The sequence below is a fragment of the Aulonocara sp. 'chitande type north' Nkhata Bay genome, linkage group LG23, assembly GCF_057382095.1.
Source record: "Aulonocara sp. 'chitande type north' Nkhata Bay isolate Kocher_YH1m ecotype deep benthic linkage group LG23, A_spYH_male_GT1.1, whole genome shotgun sequence".
Classification (NCBI taxonomy): Eukaryota; Metazoa; Chordata; class Actinopteri; order Cichliformes; family Cichlidae; genus Aulonocara; species Aulonocara sp. 'chitande type north' Nkhata Bay.
In genome coordinates this window covers 6,444,796-6,466,728 of record NC_141365.1, presented here as the reverse complement: position 1 = coordinate 6,466,728, position 21,933 = coordinate 6,444,796, and the positions used below count along the sequence as shown (strand labels likewise).

The following is a 21,933-nucleotide window of genomic DNA, read 5'->3' as shown; positions in this document are numbered from 1 at the left end:
AAAAATCATTATCAGGAACATAAAAAGGTGTGACATATCACACAACAACTATGAAAACTACAGCTGAAGTTTTTAAAAAATAGCATCCTATAGTGACTGATGGCAAGAATGCATTTTCAAAGCTAGGCATCATTACGGGGATTGTCATAACACTGTCGCGGCTCCATTTTCAGGCACAGAGGAAGTGGCACTTTAAGGAAGGTGTTAAGAATGGTGGGGGGTGGGGTAAAAGTGAAAAAGGAGGTAAAAGATGCCTGCAATCTAGATGTCTAAACTGCTGGCAGGAAAAATGCCTCTTAAAGTGCAGCAATCAGTCGTCAGAAGACTTAACACGATGCTCTTCGTTGCAGAAGGAGATGTTTTCAAAACTAACTTAACACACGATGAGGATTGCGTGCTTCAAAGTAACAGGCTAACTTTATGATTAAACGGACAGTCCAATCAGTCTGATCAGTGCGTTAATGCCAAGGCACAAAGCGAAGTGGGCCACAATCATCCGAGTGCGGCTCAGTTAATAAATACCATATACCGAAGCGGCGCTCTCTTTTGATTAAGCTGCGTGAAATCTCCAAAGTGGACGAAGAGGTGACGAGAGGTATCCCATTAATGTCAGAGTGACTTCCAAGGAGGGCTGGAGGGCAACAACGGCTCCCCCAGGACAAAAAATTAGACTACGGAAGATTTGTCAAAGACAAGTAGCTCTTTATGAAATAATATGCTTCCGACTGCGAGGCTCATGCTCGTCATTTGGCAGAACTGCCTTCTACATCACAGCACTGCAGGATGCTGACATTCACACCATGGAGTGAGTGTGATCAGCTCTCACCCAGGAAGATGAAAAGTGGTTTATATAGAAACTGAGAGGCAGTATCATATGGTTGCACCTGGTGACAGAAGATGGTGAGAACTGAGCCATTTTAAACCCAGCAGCTCTCTTTAACGATTGCAATTTAAACATCTTGTTTGCATCAGATATTCTCAGTCATGCTGATTTCTGTTTTATCCACATCTGAGTAACGCAGCTGACTCCTCCGCCGAAACGGCACCGAAGCTGAAATCATCAACAGTTGTTTATCGAGCTGGCTATGCTTTTAAACTCCGAACAAGTCAGGTCAGGGGGAACTTAAGAGCAAACGCTGACTCATGCTGTCCCCATCTACTTTGGCCTTGATGACAGTGGAGGATCATTAAGTTGCTAACAGCAGGAGAGGGAAGACAAGCGTGGCTGAACACATCGCCGTCTAACAGCCATCATCTCCTCTGCCAGTGCTGTAAAGCTCTTTGGTGTGATTTTGATTATAAACCTGTAATGTTGGGTTGATCTACTGGGCATTAAAGCTAAACACAGACACAAAGTTTTGTTTCAAGGTTATTTCAATATCCACTTCCGTTGCTTCTCCGGTTCTGTTGATTTTATGTATTGGACTAAAATTGTGAAATACTTCAGTTGAGGTTCCCAGTTAATTACAGGGACAAATCGTCCTTTCCTTTAGTTTGACTCTTGAAGATACCCTATGCCCTATGGCCCTTAAAGCCATTATTTTTAAGACCCACCTCCCCGTACTCCTGTTCCCAAATTATCTTCTGGCATTAATGAACCAAATTATGACTACTGACAGATCAGGTGAATAACTTTGATTAGCTCATAACATCAGTGCATGTTGGGGTCGTTGGGATAAGTTACGTTAGACAGTAACAGAAAGTTCTTATAGTGAACCCTGATGTTGATGAACCTGCATGTTGCGTTTAATAATTAATTATTGTATCTTTCCAAAAATTTCAATCTGATATTTCTCACCCAAAAAATTGACCATTACAAGAAAAAAAAATCCAAGTTACTGTTAGGGTCCCTGGGTCGTTGACCCAGTGTTTTGTGTTTTTGGTTCTTTGATTTTGTTATTTCATTATATTCTAGCTTTGCTTTATGGGTTTTAGGATCATTCTTAGTTTAGGTTCTCTGGGTGGGGTTGGTTAGAGTTTTAGTGTTCTGGTTTTCTGTCTGTGTTCCATAGTTGCTGTCTTCCCTGTCTGCTGTATCCCCACATCCAGTCAGTGTTTGTGTCTGCCCTGGTCCCACGTCTCTGTTCCCTCTGTAGTGCCTGCATGTGAGTCTGTGTTATGTGTTTCCTGTTTTACTTTGAAGGTCTCTGTCTTATCTCAGTGTGTTCAGTTTACGCTTCTTCTGATTTGTCCCAGCTGTGTTTCCCTCCTGTTACTCATTCCCTGATTGCTCCCTCTGTGTATTTAAGCCCTGTGTTTCTCTGTGTCTGTGTTGCGATCTACCGTTTATTTTGCTGTGTGTTTTGCCAGTCCACCGGTGTTAGTTTATTTTCAGTTTTTCCCAGTTATGTTATGTTTGCGTTCAGCATTAAAGCTGTTTTGGTTTAAGTTTGTCTCCGGAGTCTGCATCTTGGGTCCTATTCCTGTTTGCACACAGCCGTCACCTAACAGTTACAGTTTTTCTTGATTGCTTTCACCTGCCTAAAGAAACTGAAACCCACTCAGTTTTCATCATGACTATCTCAGCAGAGCAGAAGATACCGCTTGGAAATGTGTTAACCCTTTCTCATTGGATTGACACATTTTCCACACCCTTTAGCAAAACAGTTAACAAAAATGTCATTCAAGCAGTCCAAACCCCATTGTTTTAGCTATGGTAACCAAACAGAAATCACCTATTCCTAACTATTAGAAACTACCTAGATCGGTATGAAATCAATGCGCAGCTGTTTGACACTCCTTCACACAAATCTTCACTGAGCAATCAGTCTGCAGGCCTTCAAAGGTGCCACATCTGTATTGTTCTTTACCAGCATGTAAAGCATGGCATATTAAAGTGAGTCTCAAAAGTGGCAATTTCTCCTTCTGTAATAGATTTTATTTTGGTTTACATGTATTTTCTGTAATATTTCCAGTATTTCAGTTTTCAGTCACAGTCATGCTGTGATGCAGCAGTCAACTTAATCAAGAAAAACTGTAAAATCTTCTAAATGACTCACAAGGCTTATCTCGTACTTTCTAGCTTGAGTGCTGGTCATGGATTTTGCATTATTTAAAATTGATTTTATTTTGTTCATTTCACCTCTCAAATGTTTTTAATCCCAGTTCGAACCATGTAAAGCACTTAAAACTTTAAAGCATCTCCATCCAGTAAGAGATTGCTCGAGGTCTCTGTGTTTTATTACTACATTTTCTTTGTAAATTACACAGTATGCTGACTATGTGAGGAGGAGCACAGTGCCACAAAGGCACTCTAGTGGAGATACAGGGGGCAGTATAATCTCACTGATGTGGCTACACCTCATTCCTCCCTCTTGTCCTATAGCTGCACCTTACAGGCCTGACTGAGATCAGCACTGCGTTTTATGTGTGCAGTGTTACTACCTCATAGTTGTGACTGTCCCTGAGTAGCTGAAAGGTCACAGTGAACGCAGATTAAATCTGTGATTTACTGTTGCCGGTCTGTTGTGTGGTAAAACTACTTTTAGCTCTTTGAATCATGTTAGAGGGGATAAAAGAAGAATAAAACACCAGGGCTTCAACTAATGTTTCTGATAATTTTAAGAGCGGTCTTATAAGTAATTACTTGTTCATGATGCATGATCAATCATCCAGGTAAGGAAATCCCAGAAAATTTATTCTGTTCATCTCGATGTAGCGTTTTCAGTGGGAGAAACGTTTCGTCACACATCCGACTGACATCAGCTGACTGCAGGTTTCTCCAACCTTATAAACAGTACATTTGCACAATAAGTGAAACTAGCACCACTGATGAACAATGGGCTGGGATATCAGTTTCCTGATCATTAACATGCAAATTGTCAAATCAAAGACCACTGATCAATGGCCATGAGTACCATTCACAGAGTTGAGGAATGGCTGCAATCACAGCATTGTAAGATGGTGAAAGATGTACCCTTAGGCCCCCTCCTCAATTCAGAGATGGTCTTTCGCTTTTCACGTAAATGACCTCCTTGACTCCACGCTCAAACCAGCGTTCCTCCCTGTCCAGGATATGTACATCCTCATCATTGAAAGAGTGTCCACTGGCCTGTAGGTGTAAATAGACTGCAGAGTCCTGGCCTGACGAGGTAGCTCTTCTGTGTTGTGCCAGCCGCTTCACCAGAGGTTGTTTGGTTTCCCCGATGTATAAATCCTGGCAATCCTCCTGGCACTTAACAGCGTACACTATGTTACTCTGTGTCGCGGGACCCGATCCTTGGGATGGACCATTTTTTGGTGCAGGGTGTTTTGGGGTTTAAAACCACAGAGACGTGGCGTTTAGAAAAAATGCGTCTCTCCCGGATCGCCTGGAGCTTTCTTTAGACGCCTTCCCAGCTTTGACAAATGTCCAGCTGGGATAACCACATTTACTCAAGAGCCTTCTTGATGTGACGTTCTTCTGCTTCCCTGGCCGTTGTGTCTGTGGGGATAGTGTTCGCTCTATGTTATAGAGTCCTGATGACATTCAGTTTATGCTTCAGTGGATGATGAGAGTCAAACCTTAAATTCTGATCCGTATGTGTAGGTTTCCAGTACACATCAGCTTTTAGATGTCCCCCATTACTGATGGAAATCTCACAGTCTAAGAAGGCTAACTTGACACTTTTCATATCCTCCCTGGTGAATTTGATGTGTTGGCCCATCGAGTTAATGTGATCAGTGAATTGTGGTACATCCTGAGATTTCACTTTCACCCAGGTGTCATCTGCAAACCTGAACCAATGACTTAGTGGTGTTCCAGGGTAGGATAGAAAAGAGAGATGTTATAGGTGACTGAGTTGATCATACAGACATTTGGTCTTAAACGTTGGCCGTGTTTATATCTTTGGTAAACCATATAGACTTGGTGTAGATTCCCCTGGGTGTATAGCCTGTGGTATGAAGTCTGGTCAGTATTGTCCTGTTCTAACTGCTTCAGACGATCTATCACCCTCTTCCCTCTTCCTGTTACCACTTCTGTTTCAGGGGCTCATAAGTATTGGGTTTGGAATTGCTGTTTCTGTGATCAGTTACACTACTAGGATTTGTCTCAGTTGTCATAGATCAGTGGTTGTTGATCAATGATATGACAATTTACATATTAATGATCAAGAAACTGACCTCACGTTGTTTGCCAGTGGTGCTAGTTTCAGTCATTGTGTAAAGGTGCTGTTTATAAGGCTGGAGAAACCTGCAGTCAGCAGAGACTAATGAGTGATGAAACATTTCTCCCACTGAACATGCTACGTCCACATGGACAGAAACAATCTTTTTGGGAGTTACTTATTCAGTTAAAGAAAATGCAAATGGCCTCAAGTTTCCCTGAACCCAAGATAAAAATTAGTTTTCAAGGATAAAGAGCTGTTCAAAGCAGCAAATTGGTACATTTAAAAACTTCACTGTCAGGCTAAGCAATGCAAAGTAGATTTTGCCAAAAGATCTACATTACACACTAATTTAAATGTTTGAATAAGAACACTGACTATTAAAATGCATAATAAATGTAGCTCTAACCACAAAAACAAAGGTTGATCAACAGATACAAACAATTGAAACGAGTAAATTATTTTTACATTTAAGATGATATAGGATGATGAACTTTATACACTGTGACAGATGGAGGAGGCCTAGTAAAAAGAGCAACAAAGGACTTTCACGCAGAAGACTGGGGTTTGAGTCCTGCATGAAAGCTAGAGTTGATTTGACCTAGCTCACTTATTCATTTTTAACGATTATTTCTAGTTTTTAGTCACAGATGACACTTGGACATCTCATCCTCAAGTTAGACCCTTTCACAGTGTTAATCACAAAAAGATTTCCTACCTTGAAGGGATGTGAGGAAAAATGAAACATCAGAGCTCTTAACACCTCATTTTATTGTCCCAACATTCAAAAGTACAAATAATTCAAACACAACAGTTTTATGAAAAAGAAAAAACAAACATTTACAGCAAGATTTTTATTTTGTTTCCAGTTTCAGAAATGACCTAAACTAGCAAGGATAACATGAAGTCATTCATCGCAGTAATTGGATTAATAATAAGAATAAGAATACTAAGAATAATAGCAATAATAATCATAATAATCATCATTGATAATTGTTAAGTAATAACATAAGCAGGAGAGAGTAGAGAGAGCCGCGGTCATGGGGCCCCGTGAACATTTTTTCGTCTTTTTTGTCTTTAAAGATTTCATTTATAGATTTTTCAGATAGTAAACAAACACGTCTCAGGAGGAAAATGAAAACTGACAAGAAGAGCCTAGTTCCTCTGTTCACCTTCCCTCCTCCACTACTGGCTGCGTTGTTCCTACTGGCAGGCTGCCACTATAAGGCGCTACAGGGGATGGTGTGAGCCATAGGGGTTGGGCATAGAGCGAGGTGACGCAGCCCCATGTTTCAAACACCCTGACATGCACACACATTCGCACACACATTCTGAGCTGTCTCAGTCACTTGCGCGCGCAGGTGCACTCAGGGACACACACATCTGTATATATGTGCCAAGAAATTAATTAAAAAACAAAAAAAACAAAGAGGAAAGCACAGACACTGAACATATGTATATACTGTACATACACACATGGATGTACTCCACACTAACAAACGCATGTGGACAAACACGCACACAGTTACTTAAAGGAACATGCATACAAACATGCACAAATGCGCGCGCACGCACACACACACACACACACACACACACACACACACACACACACACGTGCATACAGGGTTTAGGCGGAACACAGGCACGCATCGTAAGAGTTCAAAAGTCATACAGTGTAGGAAATAAGTTCACACATCAGAACATTCTACTGGGGTCGTTGCATAATTCAAGCTCCCGACTGCAGCGGGGAGCATGAAGGGGTCTGGTTGGTTGGTTGGTTTGTTGCTGTCATGACATTTTCGAACATTAAGCAACAGGATGGCAAAGATGACGGTTGGATAATGGTAATGATATTAAATGACCCAGCTTGTCAGATGAGTGAGGTGTGAGAGAGGAGGATGTACTATGCGAGCATGCGTCTGAGTGTTTCAAATGCTCTCCGCACACCTCCTTCATGTTTTCAAGTCTTAACAACAAACAAAAAAAATCCAATTTCTTATATTTATACTTCTGGAACCATTCCCCCTACCTTTCACCTTTCAAAATATATAATATATATCATATTAGAGTATATAAAATATAGAATCGGTACAATCCCTTTTTATACCTCCAGAGTACTTCTTATGTATAGCAACAACTGCTGGAAAGAACAGTTGGTGTGCAATGGTAACAATTTCTCAAAGCTTTGTTGGTACGTCATTTGAAAACATGATGAACATTCTTAAAAATAAGTTCTGACTCTTTGACCGATTTAGTCCAGTGCAATGAATGACCCTCGAACAACAATTTTTAATGTCTGTCTGCCCGAGCCTCCGAGAGCTGAATGTCATACAAAATGCTAACCGAAACGGAAAACTATGCTTTCAGACCCACATTTTTGCATAAGGTTTCATCACAAAGCGGTAGTAAGTGGAGGGAGGGTGTGGACGGAGTGGCTTATTAGAACTACACAAACTTATCACAGGTTATATTGAACCAGAACGACTGTTTATAACATTCTATTAAGACTAAACTTTATTGAAAAAGATCTAAAGATTTCATTTTAACAAGACAAGAAAAAAGCAATAGCAAATTGAACTATTAACTAGGTTATGCATAGCGAGTAACTGTTTCTAGTAATAAGGGAAGAGCGTCCCCCGACCCTCCAGACATTTTTTTCAGTTTTCTTGACTTTTAGATTTTTTTTATATTGTAATTTTGATATATTGGTACAAAGCACAAACGTACTAAAAGTTCTCTCAGTGCAGTGGACTACTGGAAGAGCCTCTCCACTAGTCGCTTTGTTCCCTTTTGCTCAGAAACGCCCCCCTCCCTGTACCAGAATCACGCAAATACACAGACAATGAAACAAACAAATAAATACATAAATACACAGATAAATTAATGAATCATAAATATAGAATAAATACAAATAAATAGAAAAATAAATAGTTTCAAAAATAGATAAGGAAACAAACCGTTAAACCAACACGTTTATACTCTAAGCTTTTGTTCGGTTTCTTTTGCCGCGGTAGTTAACTAAAAGTTAATCCAATTTTTTTTCTCCACAAGCAACATGACAACAATTGAACAGTTTCCTCACAAGTTTTTCTAAGTAACTGAACCACCACTTCATAATAAATTGTCATATGAAAAAGACAAGCTCAAACGAACAAAAGAACAGTGACAACTCAGATAGTACAGTAGATATTGTAAAACAAATGTAGACTATATATATATTTATATATATCATCTATTTGTACACAGCAAATAAAGACACAGTTGTCATAGATCCTTTTTAAGGAAACAAATATCTAGACTAACGGAACTAGCTAATCATCATTAAGTTTTGACAAACGTTTCACGCTCAGCAAGTAACCTAAAAGTCAGCAAACCAACAAAAAAAACCCCCAAAAACAAATAAAAAATTTGTTCAGTGATTCTTACAAGGCCCGATTTAGTCAAATCTGATTATTCAGTAAAGAAATAGTCTCACCAGATTTCTGGGCCAACATTAAACAAATATTAAACAAAGAACAGCAGCTCAATTCAATGCCAACATCAAAGTAGTTTTTTTTCTTTAAACAACACATAGAACAACAAACTTGGATATTTAAGATATGTGAATAATGTAGTATAGCACCTACTGTTGATCGCTAAAAGGAAGTTCTTCTCAAATGTAAGAGCGAAGAAAATGATATAGATAATGTATAGTATGCTTCTAAATGGATAGATGTGTATATATCTATTTACTGAGATCCCATATCGACTGATGACAAAAACAGGAAAACAAGCGGACAAAGGGTCTTCTTGCTTTGGGCTCTGGACTGTGAGGATGGTTAGGCCTCGGAAAGACCCCTCTCCCTTCCCTTTTGGGTATCGCTGAATAATTATGCACTAGTACATGTGTGAAAAATTACCAAAATCACCTGCCTCAGATTGCATCCTTTGTTCACAAAACCTTCCATCTACAAAATCGCTACCAACTTGGATTCCCCAAAAAACAACCTCCGATCCTATAAAGTACCACGGCAGAACGACAAGACAAGGTGGTGCCCCCTCCCACCCGCCCCGGCCCCCCCTAGTTAGCCAGTCAAAATATTTTTCTCTTTTTTTCAAATCCAGATTCTTGTAAAAATTCTTCAATAATTATTATTTTAATTATCATTTATAAAAATAGATCTTTCTATTTATTTTTATCTTTTTCTAAACGTGTTTTTTTTTCCAAGCAAAGAGATCTTCTCTTTGGCAACAGTGATATTTTTTTTTCTTAAATTACTGAACGTGTCATCAGCAAAGCTAACCCATCCCCTCCCTTGCCCCATCTCCCTGAACCCCAAGTGAGGAAAGACATTATGTTTTGTTTGCGATACAAAACAAAAACAATGTTAGAAATTCATTTTTTTTCTACATCAGAGTTACCGGGATCCCGTGGAATCCCGTTTGTAATCGGTAAGGGGACGCTTTGAAATACACGCTAAAAATGAATGAATGGTTCACCAATTTAAAAAAGAGCCGCCTCCCGTTTACTAGACGGGGAGGTATATAATACTACCGACAGTGGATCCGGATTTACAAAAGAAAAACAAATCCTGAATCAAGACAGAGAAAAGGCTCCAATCGAAAGAGGACGTTCTCTTCTCTGAAATAAGGGGATACAGGGATTTGCTACTGTTTTACACAGAAGAGAAAAAACATTATAACAACCACAAGAAACAGAAAGAATATACAACAAAGAGAAGCCTGCATTATCGCAGGAGCTTCCCAAAACTTGTGAACGTTTTCATCATTTCATTTTTGTAATACTTAGGCAACGTTGGCTTATAGGTCCAAAGTTATAATATAAGCCATTTCTAGTTCAATTTGCTTGATGGTTTGTTGGTTGCTTTATGTTCCGGTTGGAGTTTGCTGTGTTGGATGGCTGTAGTAGGGTGGTAGTGGTAGTGACTGAAGGGGCTAAGGGATGGGTGGAGGTGGGGGTAGGGGGGGTTGGGGGCAATTTTGGAGCAGACAAAGTCGCGGGGCAACTGCTTCTACCTGGTAAAGTTCAGGACTTGTGTGTCTTGTTAGTCTTGAAGGAGACTTGCAAGACGCGGTCGCCCAACCTGTAGCCGTTGAGACTGGCGATGGCCATTGCCGCCTCGTCGTAATTTGTCATGGTGACGAAGCCGAAGCCTTTGCACTTGTTGGTGTTGAAGTCACGGATCACCTTGACGTTGTTGACTGCGCCGAACGGCCCAAACAGCTGCCAGAGCACGCTTTCGTCTGAATCTGGGGACAGGTTGTACACAAAGATGCACCAACCGGTGCCCGTGTGCCCGGGGATGTTCATGCCAACCAGGCTGGTCATGCTGTCAATAGTGATAGGTGAAAACCTGAGAGGAGAGGCACAGTTGGGAGGAAGAAGAGAAAACGGCAAGCGTTAACTGGGCAAGTTGAGGCACACAGAGAAACAGTGTCTGCATCTGCTGTACATGAAATCGCCCTAACCAGTGAAAAACAAAAAGGTCCTGCCATGATCCTCGCCTGAATCGCACGCTACTCTCTACAGCCAAATAGTCTGGTCAAGCCACTGATCTCAAAGCCAAACCACACCATATCAGATAAACATGCAAGTACTCCGTACGAACGTATGTGCAAATATGTCAGGGCAGTCTGCATTCGTTTGCTAAGCTGCCACTAAATCCTGCAAGAACTCTTTGGCTCTGAAAAGTCTCCTGTCTGGAATGATGACGGCGCTGTGTGCGCTATGCTGTATTTCTGCTGAAGGAGATGCAGATGAAGGTTTTCTCTTTGTGCCCCTGAGTGGCTCCTTTAGGTGTTAAATTGCAGGAAGTCGCTGAATTAAACTGTTGCTAGAAATTCATGAAAGATCATGCACCAGCCTGCTAAATCTGTTCTCATTCGCCTCATAATCTTCTCCTTTTTCTTGTGATGCAAGAGATTTGAATCCTCAGTTGACTTCACTTAATTGCCTTTCCGCTCAAAGGAAAGAGAGAGGAGAAAAAAATACCCCCACCTTTAAATAAAAGGTAAATGAGATAAAAAGGTTCATTTCTTATGCCACCTCTCTTCAAGAAACGACTATAGGCATTATTGGGAGTGCTTTAATTGAGATTTCCGCTTTGCTGCAGCTGTCTCAGAGATGGCTGCTTTCTTAAGGAAAAGGAGGGAGGGAAGAGGGAGCAAACTAAATGGAAAATGGAAGCACTTTACAGCCCAGTGGCATTAAGGTACAAAGTGTATTCCTGCCCCCTTCTCCCCTCCTGCAGAGCGTTCTGATCTGTTCTACTCCAGAGCTCGTGGCACTGATCGATAGCGTTGCTTGCTGCTCGGGGCCCAGAGCCTCCTGTTTCCAGTGACTATATGTGGTCAATCACTACGACCTTCCTGCATGACTTTGGTCATACAGAGTTTGCTTGCAGTTGTTTTGGATGCTAATACTTGCCTCAGGTTAGCAAGATCATCAACCGTAAGGAGCTCTTTGCAGCAATTACACTTTTGTGATTTAGATCAAATTAGTGTGTATAATTAAGATGACATGGACTCATAGTTATAAATCTGCAATATTTTGATCTATTTTTTTTTAAAATTACCTACCACCACAAGACTCTTGCAACAAGAAACTAGGTTATAATAGACACCAAATCATGTGGCCTCCCTTTCTTGTTGAGAGGATCCTTTAGGATGAATCGTAAAAGGCCTCACTGTCTGACATGCTCAGCCACACTCAGGCCTCTCTTATGTTTAAAAAAACTTCATGCCAATTGTAAATTTAAGCTGGACAACGTCAGGTTTCTGGCTAAATGAAGGCTAGCTTACACTGGATTTGTGAAGGTGGAAATGAGTGTGCCTGTATGTATGTGTGCGTATGGGTGTAAGCGTGTATGCAAGCATACCCACCAGAGTGGGACCGAGCACTAACCAATGTTACAGACCAGACCACGGGTTGCATAGCAACTGTGTAGCTGACCAGATATCTATTCTGTCCTTTCTAACGCTAAACCATTTCCAGCTCTTAACACTTTCCTTCTCTTTCCTTTCAAAAAATAGCCCCAGATCACTGAAAAACACTTGCAACTTGATGACATGCTTTGCAATCAGGACCGCTAAATCAGACACCTATTTTCACCTTTTAATAAAATGATGTAAAGACTCGGGTTGAGGGTAAAGTGCTTACTGGAGAGCGTTAAACCTTTGAATGTCATATTGCATCACTATGAGAGTGTTATTCTGCAAAAACATGATCTTGTTTGGCAAAATTACAGGTTTTTAGAGGAACTTGCAAAGAGAAAATATCTCTCGAGCTAAACCTTGGGTTCTGTTTGAGTTTCTAAGCTGACTGACTGATGATGCCCCCTGTGCTTGCAACATGCAAGGTGCCACCGTCAGCACATGGAACATCTATCACCACAGTGGCTGCTGCTCTGGGTTATGTAACACCTATGCTGGTGAGAAAGCAAAATGAAACATGGAGGCGAAGGAAAGGAGTTTGAGCAGAGCAGTGCTGAGCAAAGCTGGAACTGTCTGCAGTGAAACAGCATTTCCTGTTTCCAGCAGGGATCCAGGTTCATCTAGCCTTATCAGAAGTCCTAGCTAAACTTTTCTTGAATTCTATTAGCACTACCAAGAATGTGTGCAAAATTTTTATTTTGTCATAGGTTGTATCTGACTGACAAAATGTTTGATTCTAACATACATTCACAGTGACAAATTTAAAATTTGACCCTAAAGGGAGACCAAGCTCTAGATTTATGGCGACAAGGCAGGAGAACCTGAATCCAGTAGAAATAAAACCAACACACCTAGAAATGAGAAGTTTTACACCAGAGAACAAAATCTGTTGAAACAACCCAAAACAATCCAAACAACACCAGCACTTTCATAATCAAAACAAAGCAAATTCATCACCACTGAAAACAAGGCTGATTGGGTTTTTTTTTTTTTTTACACTTTGAGTGGTTGGGAAGGTTTTAAAGCCAACTGAAGCTGACGGGGGAAAAACATACAAACAAATCAAAGAACCAAGAATGCAGTTGACCTTGAACAAATTTGCAAATGCAAAGTGATTGCAAAAATGCAAGGAAAAAAATAATAAAAAATAAATAATAAAAACAAACAGGAAAAAAGGATATTGAAAAATCACTGAGTCAACATGGACATCTGGCATTGGGTGAAGTTTTTAATTACCTCTTTACGCCATAGGCCATATTAAGCAAATTGTCCAGCCTGTAAAGAGAAGGAGGGTTCTGGGGTTAATGGTGGGCAGATGGTCGACTCACTCAATGGAACTAATGTTAAGTCCCTGCAGGAACTGCATGGCCCTCCTCACTCAAGAACAAACAAACCCATCTATAGTTGGTCCATTACACTGAGGAGCCCCACCAGAAAATGCTATCATCAGTTAATCAGTGAATCTACAGTACAATCAGTATGCTCTGCACTCGCTCAGTCGCCCACTGAGCTTCTTCGTAGGCCTCATCGTAGCCCTGCAATCGGGCACGTTAATATTACTGTAGGTGCGACCATTTAATTCTTACACAGCAGTTGACTGGTCACAGTTCAGGATTACAGTTGCACACATAACACTAAGGGCAGGCAGTGTGTTAGCACAGCATTGCTCTAGGCCATACTAGTATGATAGCCTAGCCGCAATGCTACACAATTGCAAATCGTAATCTTGCATGTGGGTATCCATACAATTTATGACACCACATCGATGGTTTATTACGATGGAGGTAAATGAGAATTTATTTTCAGGTTCTACGCTCCTGAATTTGTGTTAACTCGATTAAGAGAACACTTGAGATGGCAGGAAATGATCAAGAGTTCTGTCAGTGTAATGGTTTGGCATTTGAACGATGGTGAGCGAGAGAGGTGACGATGATTAGTCGTGTTTCTATGCGATGGGAAAACACAAAAGCACAACTGAATGTTAAACTAAGCGTGAAATTGTGAATGCTGTCTTTGTGGCTGGGGTCAACCTGTTAAGTGCTAACAGGTCGGGTGGAATGGCAGCGTGTTAGTCAGAGGGTGTGCTCTGTCTAAAAGGGTTAGATTTGGGGAGATGTTCTGCTTTCGTAATAATTTCTGCCTGCGAGCTACAGCCATTGCAGTCATCTGGGGTGAACTACTATTTGTGTGTTGTTTAAGAACCAGGCAGGCTTTGTGTGTCTGTCTGTGAGCTGGGCTTCGGAAACCTGTGGGCTGTATGAAACGTTGGCCCTCTTGGATGGATGCAGCCTGCTTAGTGACTCAATGACCTTCATTCCTCACTTGGGTCTGGCCTGTCTCATGTCTTATTAACTCCTCTGGCCTAATGGACAGGGGCAACGGCTTATTGAGCAACAGCTGGCCAGCGACGCCTCGTTCCTCTTGAAAACACTACAAACTCTCTGACTTTGACTCGACTGTCAGGGTTGTTTCTCCTTTTCTCTTGCTTCCTTGCAAAAACAGGAACTCACACAGGCACACAATCTTCTATGCGGTGCACATTTTAAAGAATGTTAAATTTCAATAATCTATATTTCAAGGCAACGTTATCACTGCCTTGAAATATAGCCTATATCACACACACACATCCTGATTATTTAAGCAGTTGTGCAGCCTTGTAGTAAATATCTTGCATATTAATAATAATAATCACAGTACTATTTGTATTAATCAGGTTAAATGAAATTTACTCTGCCTGTTAGAGATAACAGATTAGTAATCTTCTAATCAGGGACAATTTAACACCAGGATGCCAGGTAATTGTAGCTAATTCTCTTATAAATGAAAAACACTGCAACATTGTACTAACCTGTGTTCAAAAATATTAATTTCACAAATTAATTTCAAGACATAATCTTCTGAGGGAACTGCTCAATTTTGTAAATAAATTGATAATGTGGTGACCTACATTGAAACCCCTCATTGGAGGTAAATTACATAACCTTTTCACAGTTTACATAAACCTTCTGGGTAAATGATAGACCTGCTTATTGCTTGGCTTCATGGTGTGTCTGCACTGTAGCACTGTTCTCACTTAAAATTACCAAGCAGTACAAAAGCAGCCCTAAAACAAAGAACAAAAGTGGAGAAAAGGATATACGGAATCATTAAAACAGTAATTAGCTCATTACGTGGGGAGGGAACGAGCAGCCTGCTTTGTGGGTAAATGAGTCAATTGGAGAGGATGCTCAGAGGAGAGGCGCTCCAGGCTCGGGAGCATGAAGACATCTGCTGGCCGATGGGCCGTTGGGCCACAACAAAACAACCTGCTGCTAACACACTCTCTCGCTCTCCTTTCTCTCAAACATGTACGAATCCACACTGATGCAAGCTCGCCACGCAAACACTCTGCCAGCTTTTCACGCTGCCTCTCCAAGCTGGATGCAAACAATAGGGCTTTTGTGCTGTCTGTCAATGCATGTTAATGGTGGAATGGGCGTTTTTGTCTTTTCCTTTTTGAAACAAAAATCTGTTCAATTAAAATTGGCTCCTGCCCTGGATATAATAAGGCTAATTTGCTAATTAGTACCATTAGTTAACGACAGAGGATTGGAAGCAAGCGGGGATCTAGGGCTTCGCGTATTGTGCTTGAGTCGATTATGTTTGCCGTCTTGGAGAGGGACCGTACGAGCACATTATACATTAGCTTGCGTTACGGCAGGCCCACATGATTTACTCACACAGGACAGATGTAATTATCGCTGCAGCAGGATTGTACTGTGCCAAGACGATTTATTAAAAACTTGGGTCTCCTAAACAACATTCTTACTATCTAAAACAACTTTAGCATCTATGGTGGATTTTATTTCCAGTACTCGTTGCTAGGTGCACATAAAATGTGTCTAACTTCAAAAATAGTTGGAAGTAAGCAAAACAAGAGATCGGCTCTGAATAAATGCAGTTTTTCATCCTTAGTCCTTCTTAAATTTTGTTAAAAAATTGGAAACCACACATATCAACCCCATTTATAACTTTTAAGTGTTAAGGATTTTAGCAAAGGGCTCGGGAGCAGAGAGCAGGAACACAGGGACACGGTAAGGAAGTGTACTGTGGTTGTGAGTTGTGATGAGAAGCGACAGCTCTCCTGCAGAGCCTGTAAATTGGCTTGGCGTATCACAGACACACAGCCACGCTACATCGCTCAGGTGTCACACCAGGGAAGCTGCTCCAGAAGAAAAATACCTTCCAAGCTCTGACTTTGATGGAGAGTAAACAGCACGACCGGCTTAGTGTTATTGAAAGAGAGGAAATTGTGTAAGCACATATTCTGTCTTCAGTTCTAAAACATTCTTGTTGGATAATATGATAGTGTGATGTTTCTGTTTTCTTATTGGTTACTCAGGTGAAAGGTAACTTGAGCTTAAGGAGTACGCTCAAACTACCTCTAGGTGCCATAATATGATGATGTTTGGGTCTTTAATGACAGCATATGACTGGGTAGGATGCCACACAGTGTACGAACTACTGTATATTAACTTGGTGTTAAGATTACTGACCTGGGCAAAAACATTTTTTAAAGACATGAAGATAACATTAATTTTGGGAAGCTGAAATGGGGTTAAAATTTAAATCCTGATATTCATTTTGTAATGATTTGTTTTAACTGGCCCTCTGCTGACTGGATTTAAGGCCTCAGTCTCTTGAATAATGTCAGCTTGTAATGCAGTCACAGACTCATGCAGTATTTATAGTATTTCATGTCTTTCATGTCTGGTAGGGGTGATAGCTTTCGGTCCAAAACAGTGGACAACATCGTGCAGAATGAGTGTAAAATTAAAGGACAATACCTAACAGTAAAAATGTATCTTTTTGTTTTGCAAAAATTATGGGAAAAAAAAAAGATATTCCTAATATGTGTTTTTGCCCAGGCCTGAATATGCCTGGAAGCATCGACACGATGGCAGCATGATGAAATGAGGGGAAACATGTAGTTGTGAATGACAGAACCCCACAGTCTCTTATGAACAGTTCCTCTCTGATCTGGGTGGACCCACGCAGAGCTCTCGCTGACTTACGGACACCTGCACCAGGTGCAATGCTCACACCTGTTGTTCAGAGGATGCTTTTGCCAAATGACTGTTCACAGGAGAGAAAGTGCAGCATTGTTGTAACACAGACACTGGGGTGACTCATGCTCTCTGAATATAAGTGTTACCATAGATATAGAAACACAGATATTGTGTTTGTGATTTGATGTGTGTCTGGGTAGTTCTCATGCTGGACCAGTCAGGATCTGCTAGTAAACAAACTATAGAAATGACTTAATTCTGAACCCGTTTTCATAAAATCTGCTTCGTTAAAGGTGTGAGAAATTAAACATGATACTCGATACTGAATCGCATTCAACATGTCCAACTGTTACTCAAGCGTGTGTAAAGTTGAAAAGAATGAAGCTTATCAAAGACAGGAAACCTCTGACTCTTTCTCATCTTCTTCCACTTATTCAACTCAAGGTCGAAGGGAGCTAGAGCCAGTCCATCAGTTTAGTTCAGTTTTATTTATATAGTGAGAAATTCACAACAACAGTTGCCTCAAAGTGCTTTACATGGTAAAAACCCAGCAATATTCGAAACACCTTGTCTAACCCATGCATGTCGTTGGAATGTGGGAGGAAGCTAAAGGACCTGGAGACAGCATTCAAACTTTATTATTAATCTCTGCCTCTCTTCTACAGTGTGTTTTTTGTCCTGTTTTCCACCCGCCACACCCAACTGGTCATGGAAGATGACCGCCCCTCCCTGAGCTTGGTTGTGTCGGAGGTTACATCCTGCTAAAAGGGAGTTTTTCATTCCCACTGTTGCCAGGTGCTTGCTCAAAGGGGGTCGGCTAATTTTTGGTGCATCCCCAGTAGGGATTTGACCCTCTGGCAACAGTGCTAACCACGGCATCACAATGCTATAGAGCCCAAGTGTTCACAATTCTTTAGCATATATGTTACTGCAACAACATACTCATATTCTATTCTAATTTAAGATTAACAATATCTGCAGTATGGTTTGTTTAATGGTAACTGTCCAGCCTGTGGACATGGAGGAAGTGACTTGATGTACTTATCATGACTTAAGTGTGTAGAACAAAAAAATACCTTCCTACTTCATTAATAAAACAATTAAAGAAATACAATTTTAAAAACAGAGCAGAGCAGTCGGCCTTATAGCACTTGCAAAAGCTGAGCAGACTGATATGAATAAGAGTATCTGGAAAGTTAATCTTTGCTCGCTGCATGGCAAACTGAATTTCACGAAATGAAATTCATGCCCTTTCAGACATGTCAAACCACAAATATGACACCTAAATTTCTAAATGTAGGGTAACACCTGATCCAGAGAGCACGAATAATTATAACACCTGATTGCATTGCAAACAATCATTTTGGCAAAAGGCTGCAGTCCTCGGACACACGGACATATAACGGCTACATAAAGCAATGGCCAATGAGGTATCTAACTTTGTATAATGATGGACACTTGGTGCGTGTTTTCCAAATCAGGCCTGTTGTTTGGAGTAGACATGTTTCCTAAATTGAATGCACTGAGTTTCACGTTGACCAAGAAAAATCTGTATGAAGTTTAAGACTGATAGCTGATCAGTAAACATTAAATCAAATTATTTTAGTTTCAGATTGTGCGATACACAAAGCATGGCTGTTTGTGAAGCTTTCTAGTAAATACTTTACTTGTTTTCCTTAATTTCTACATAAGCAGATGACATTCAACTTGAGATTCCCAACCTTGTGAGCAGATGGCCCAATCATGTTGTTGATTATCTTATGTCTACACTTTGTTTTCAATTTGCTACTTTAAAACATCTCTGAAAAAGAGCCTGGAAGGAGGAGGTGCCACTGGTTCTAGGAAGTATGTTTCAGTCTCTGAAATCCTGTTATTTTATTATTACTTTTTCTTTTAATGCATTTTTTTGGTCAAATTAGATACAAAAGACTCTGCAACAAGATCATGATGCTGTTATGTTATAGCTATCACTTTAAATTAGCTTTCTTTCTAAGAAATTGTGCTTTTCATCACTTTATAGCAGATGCCCGCTGTCTCAGGCTTCCAATTGTTTCAAAAATTTACCTGAAGTTTAACTGAAAGTGAATTAATTTGAGTTCATACAAGGTTGTAGATAACATCAAACTTGCGTTCTTATGTGGACACATTTGGATCCTTTCGGATTTTCATTAAAAAGGTCTTTTATAATGCTGCTGTTGCTCTTTTGTACTTTGGAGCATCTTGCGTCCGTCCTTAATAGTGCTCCAACAGTGACTCATGTAACATAATCACGTTAATTAAATGAGACTGGGAAATGGTCTGAGAAAGACGTTTACTTTTGGAACCAGGCGCACTCCAAATGGCTCATTACGCGATGTCTCTGACAAAAAAATCAGGCTGCTCATACTGGCTGTTCAAGGACAACCTACTGTCTGCAAGGCTGCTTTCAAAATTACTGAACAGTGGACCAGCCACTCCACTTCAACTGGAAATTTCCTGGGCTCGTCAAATTAATAGTAAAGATTTAATACTGGGTCAGCGCCAAAGGTTTGGAAACTCTGCATTAGACACATCACATATAGAGATATAAGTAACGATTGTGTCGAAACTGCCTAAAAGCCTCCCCTCCCCACCTTCTCCTCTGTCGTCCTCCTGCCCCTGTACTCACCTGAACCTCTGAGCCTGGTGGTGAAGGGGGCCAGGGTATCGGCGATTAGGTGACTGGTAGAGTTGTGACAGAAGAGCTTGGCTGGTCTTCTGGCTGGGGTTGTTGGCGAATTTGACCGTTATAGGCTCGGCAGCGCCCGATGGCTTCTGGCCATTCAGGCCCTTGATGGCCTCCTCAGCCTCTATCCTCTTATCAAAGCGGATAAAGCCAACACCTCTGGAGCCACCTGCGGGGCCAGCAGATCAGAAACAAACAGGGGCCCCTTTTACTTTACAGGTATCAGACAAAGGTTTACTGTCTATATATTTAAAAGATGTCTGTGCTGCTGAGTAGCACTCTTACTTTTGCACATGATTACTCCTATTTAAAGATCCCACACAAATAAACAATGACATCATGCTCCACAGTGTAAAAGAAGCAAAAAAAGTAATAAATTGTAAAGTATTTTTAATGCAAATGGCTTTGTACTCTAACAGTAACACAAATACAGCCATACCCACACATACACACCAGCTACACACACTGTGGCACTGACCCAGAGGGTGTTTAAAGCCACAAAGTCACGTCTTTTCTTACGCTCATTCCAGTCGCAGTCACCCCTGCACGCCCTCCTCATGCACCGCTCTCCGTGACATTTGAGCTGTTTCCGTGGCGATATTTTTGACTGCCACCTGAGAGGAACATTTAGGGAAGCTCCCCTGGTGGGTCCTTTACTGGTGCATTGTGCGTATTAAGAAGTGTGCATCTCTATACGTGTACATGTACATGCGTATATGTGTACATATGTGTATCTATTAACGGATGCTGTGCCTTGTTTTAATGAGGCTGCCTGCATGGCCCAGAGGATGCTCGCACAGTGACAGCAGCACTCTGCCGAAGAGACTATTTACATAATACTGTGTGCACACAGGCATGTCTATGTGACTGAGGCTGAATAAAAGAGAGGAAGTAAGGAAGAGGGGAATGTTGTGTATGAGCATCATTGTGTGCAGTCTCTCTCACACACTTAAAAGGCACTCCTTATTGTTATTCCACATTTTGTTCATGCCAGCCCGCTACTTCCTGTTGGCTCGTCTCATGGTACTCGCTCCCCTGAATTCTCATTCTGTTAAGCACCTTGACCATCTCACTCCTTTTGTTCTTTTCTTTTCTCCAAAGACGAGCACCAGAAGGTTATTTACTTTCCAGCCAAGCAGAAAGATAAAAACGCTCTACGAAAGCAAACCATTCATTAAAAATTACTTATCTTCTAATAAGGTGAAATCCAGTTTAAACATTTAAACCAATACATAAATGTGACTGTACTCTGGATTTACAGCATTGTGCTTTTCCCTCTCTCTCTGTCTCTTTCTCTATTTTTATTTTTCTTCAGGTAACTGATTTGCATATTCTCTGCAATTTTCTTGCCTCTTTCAAATACCGTGCTGGAAGTATTTTCTTAACTGTCACCACAACAAAAGGAGCTCAATTACTGCAAACTGTGGTGATCAGTGTCCTTTTGCAGCAGCAGAAACATGACTTGTGAAAGAATGGCAATATAAAAATAATTTTCAAAACTAATTTGCTCTCTGTAGTCTAACATAATTTGTTTACTTTTTCTGAAAAGTTTTTTTTTTAACTATATAAGCAACAACTTTCTGACTTTAGAACTTATACACAAAGAAACCTCTTACCTCAGAGTCTTTACCGATTTGAACCACAGCATTTTCTTTATGTCTGGTGGTTGAACTCATTAACTCTTACTTCATAAAAATGTTTTTTTAAATTCTCATTTTTTAACCTTTCTACCTCCCTCTCCCCAGACAGCCTTTCACAAATTCTCTTCCCTTATTTCCATTTGTGCCAACTCTGTACCTGCACATTTTAATTAGCTTGATAGAAGCAGGAAAACGAGCAATTCTAATGGGATGTACATAGTGTAAACAACAGCCTCTGTTGTTCCTACAGCTTTCTTTACATATTACAGTTGTTTTCATGCATATGTTGTGTGAAAAGTGGGGAACAGTGCGTTTGTTTCTGAGGTATAGTAAATAACAGTTTTTCGCTAATGGACGCTGGGCATTTAAATATCCCCAATGCCTTAGTTTACTTTGATAACTGCAATAACCCTACTTTTCTATAAGGCGCTTGGCAACTCCGAGAGCCTTGCTCAAGGGCACCTCAGCGGTAGTTAAGAAAGACGAGAGCACTGCTCATTCACTTCCTCCACTGAGAT

The 21,933-nt window shown here is 40.7% G+C and overlaps 1 protein-coding gene across 7 annotated transcripts in view; it reads right to left on the bottom strand.

Moving 5' to 3' along the window:
• Positions 1-5,841: 5,841 nt before the first annotated feature.
• The window catches only part of elavl4 (ELAV like neuron-specific RNA binding protein 4), an 80,910-nt gene continuing 64,818 nt past the window's right edge, over positions 5,842-21,933 (bottom strand). For 6 of the 7 annotated variants that reach the window (XM_086281552.1, XM_086281546.1, XM_086281550.1 and 3 more), the window contains 3 exons: positions 19,719-19,954; positions 13,260-13,298; positions 5,842-10,444 (listed from right to left, as the gene is read on the bottom strand). In XM_086281552.1, the coding sequence (XP_086137678.1) occupies positions 10,117-10,444; positions 13,260-13,298; positions 19,719-19,954 (603 nt within the window). In that variant the 3' untranslated portion in view covers positions 5,842-10,116. The remainder of the gene's footprint in view (positions 10,445-13,259; positions 13,299-19,718; positions 19,955-21,933) is intronic. The other variant, XM_086281545.1, reaches the window with a different exon arrangement.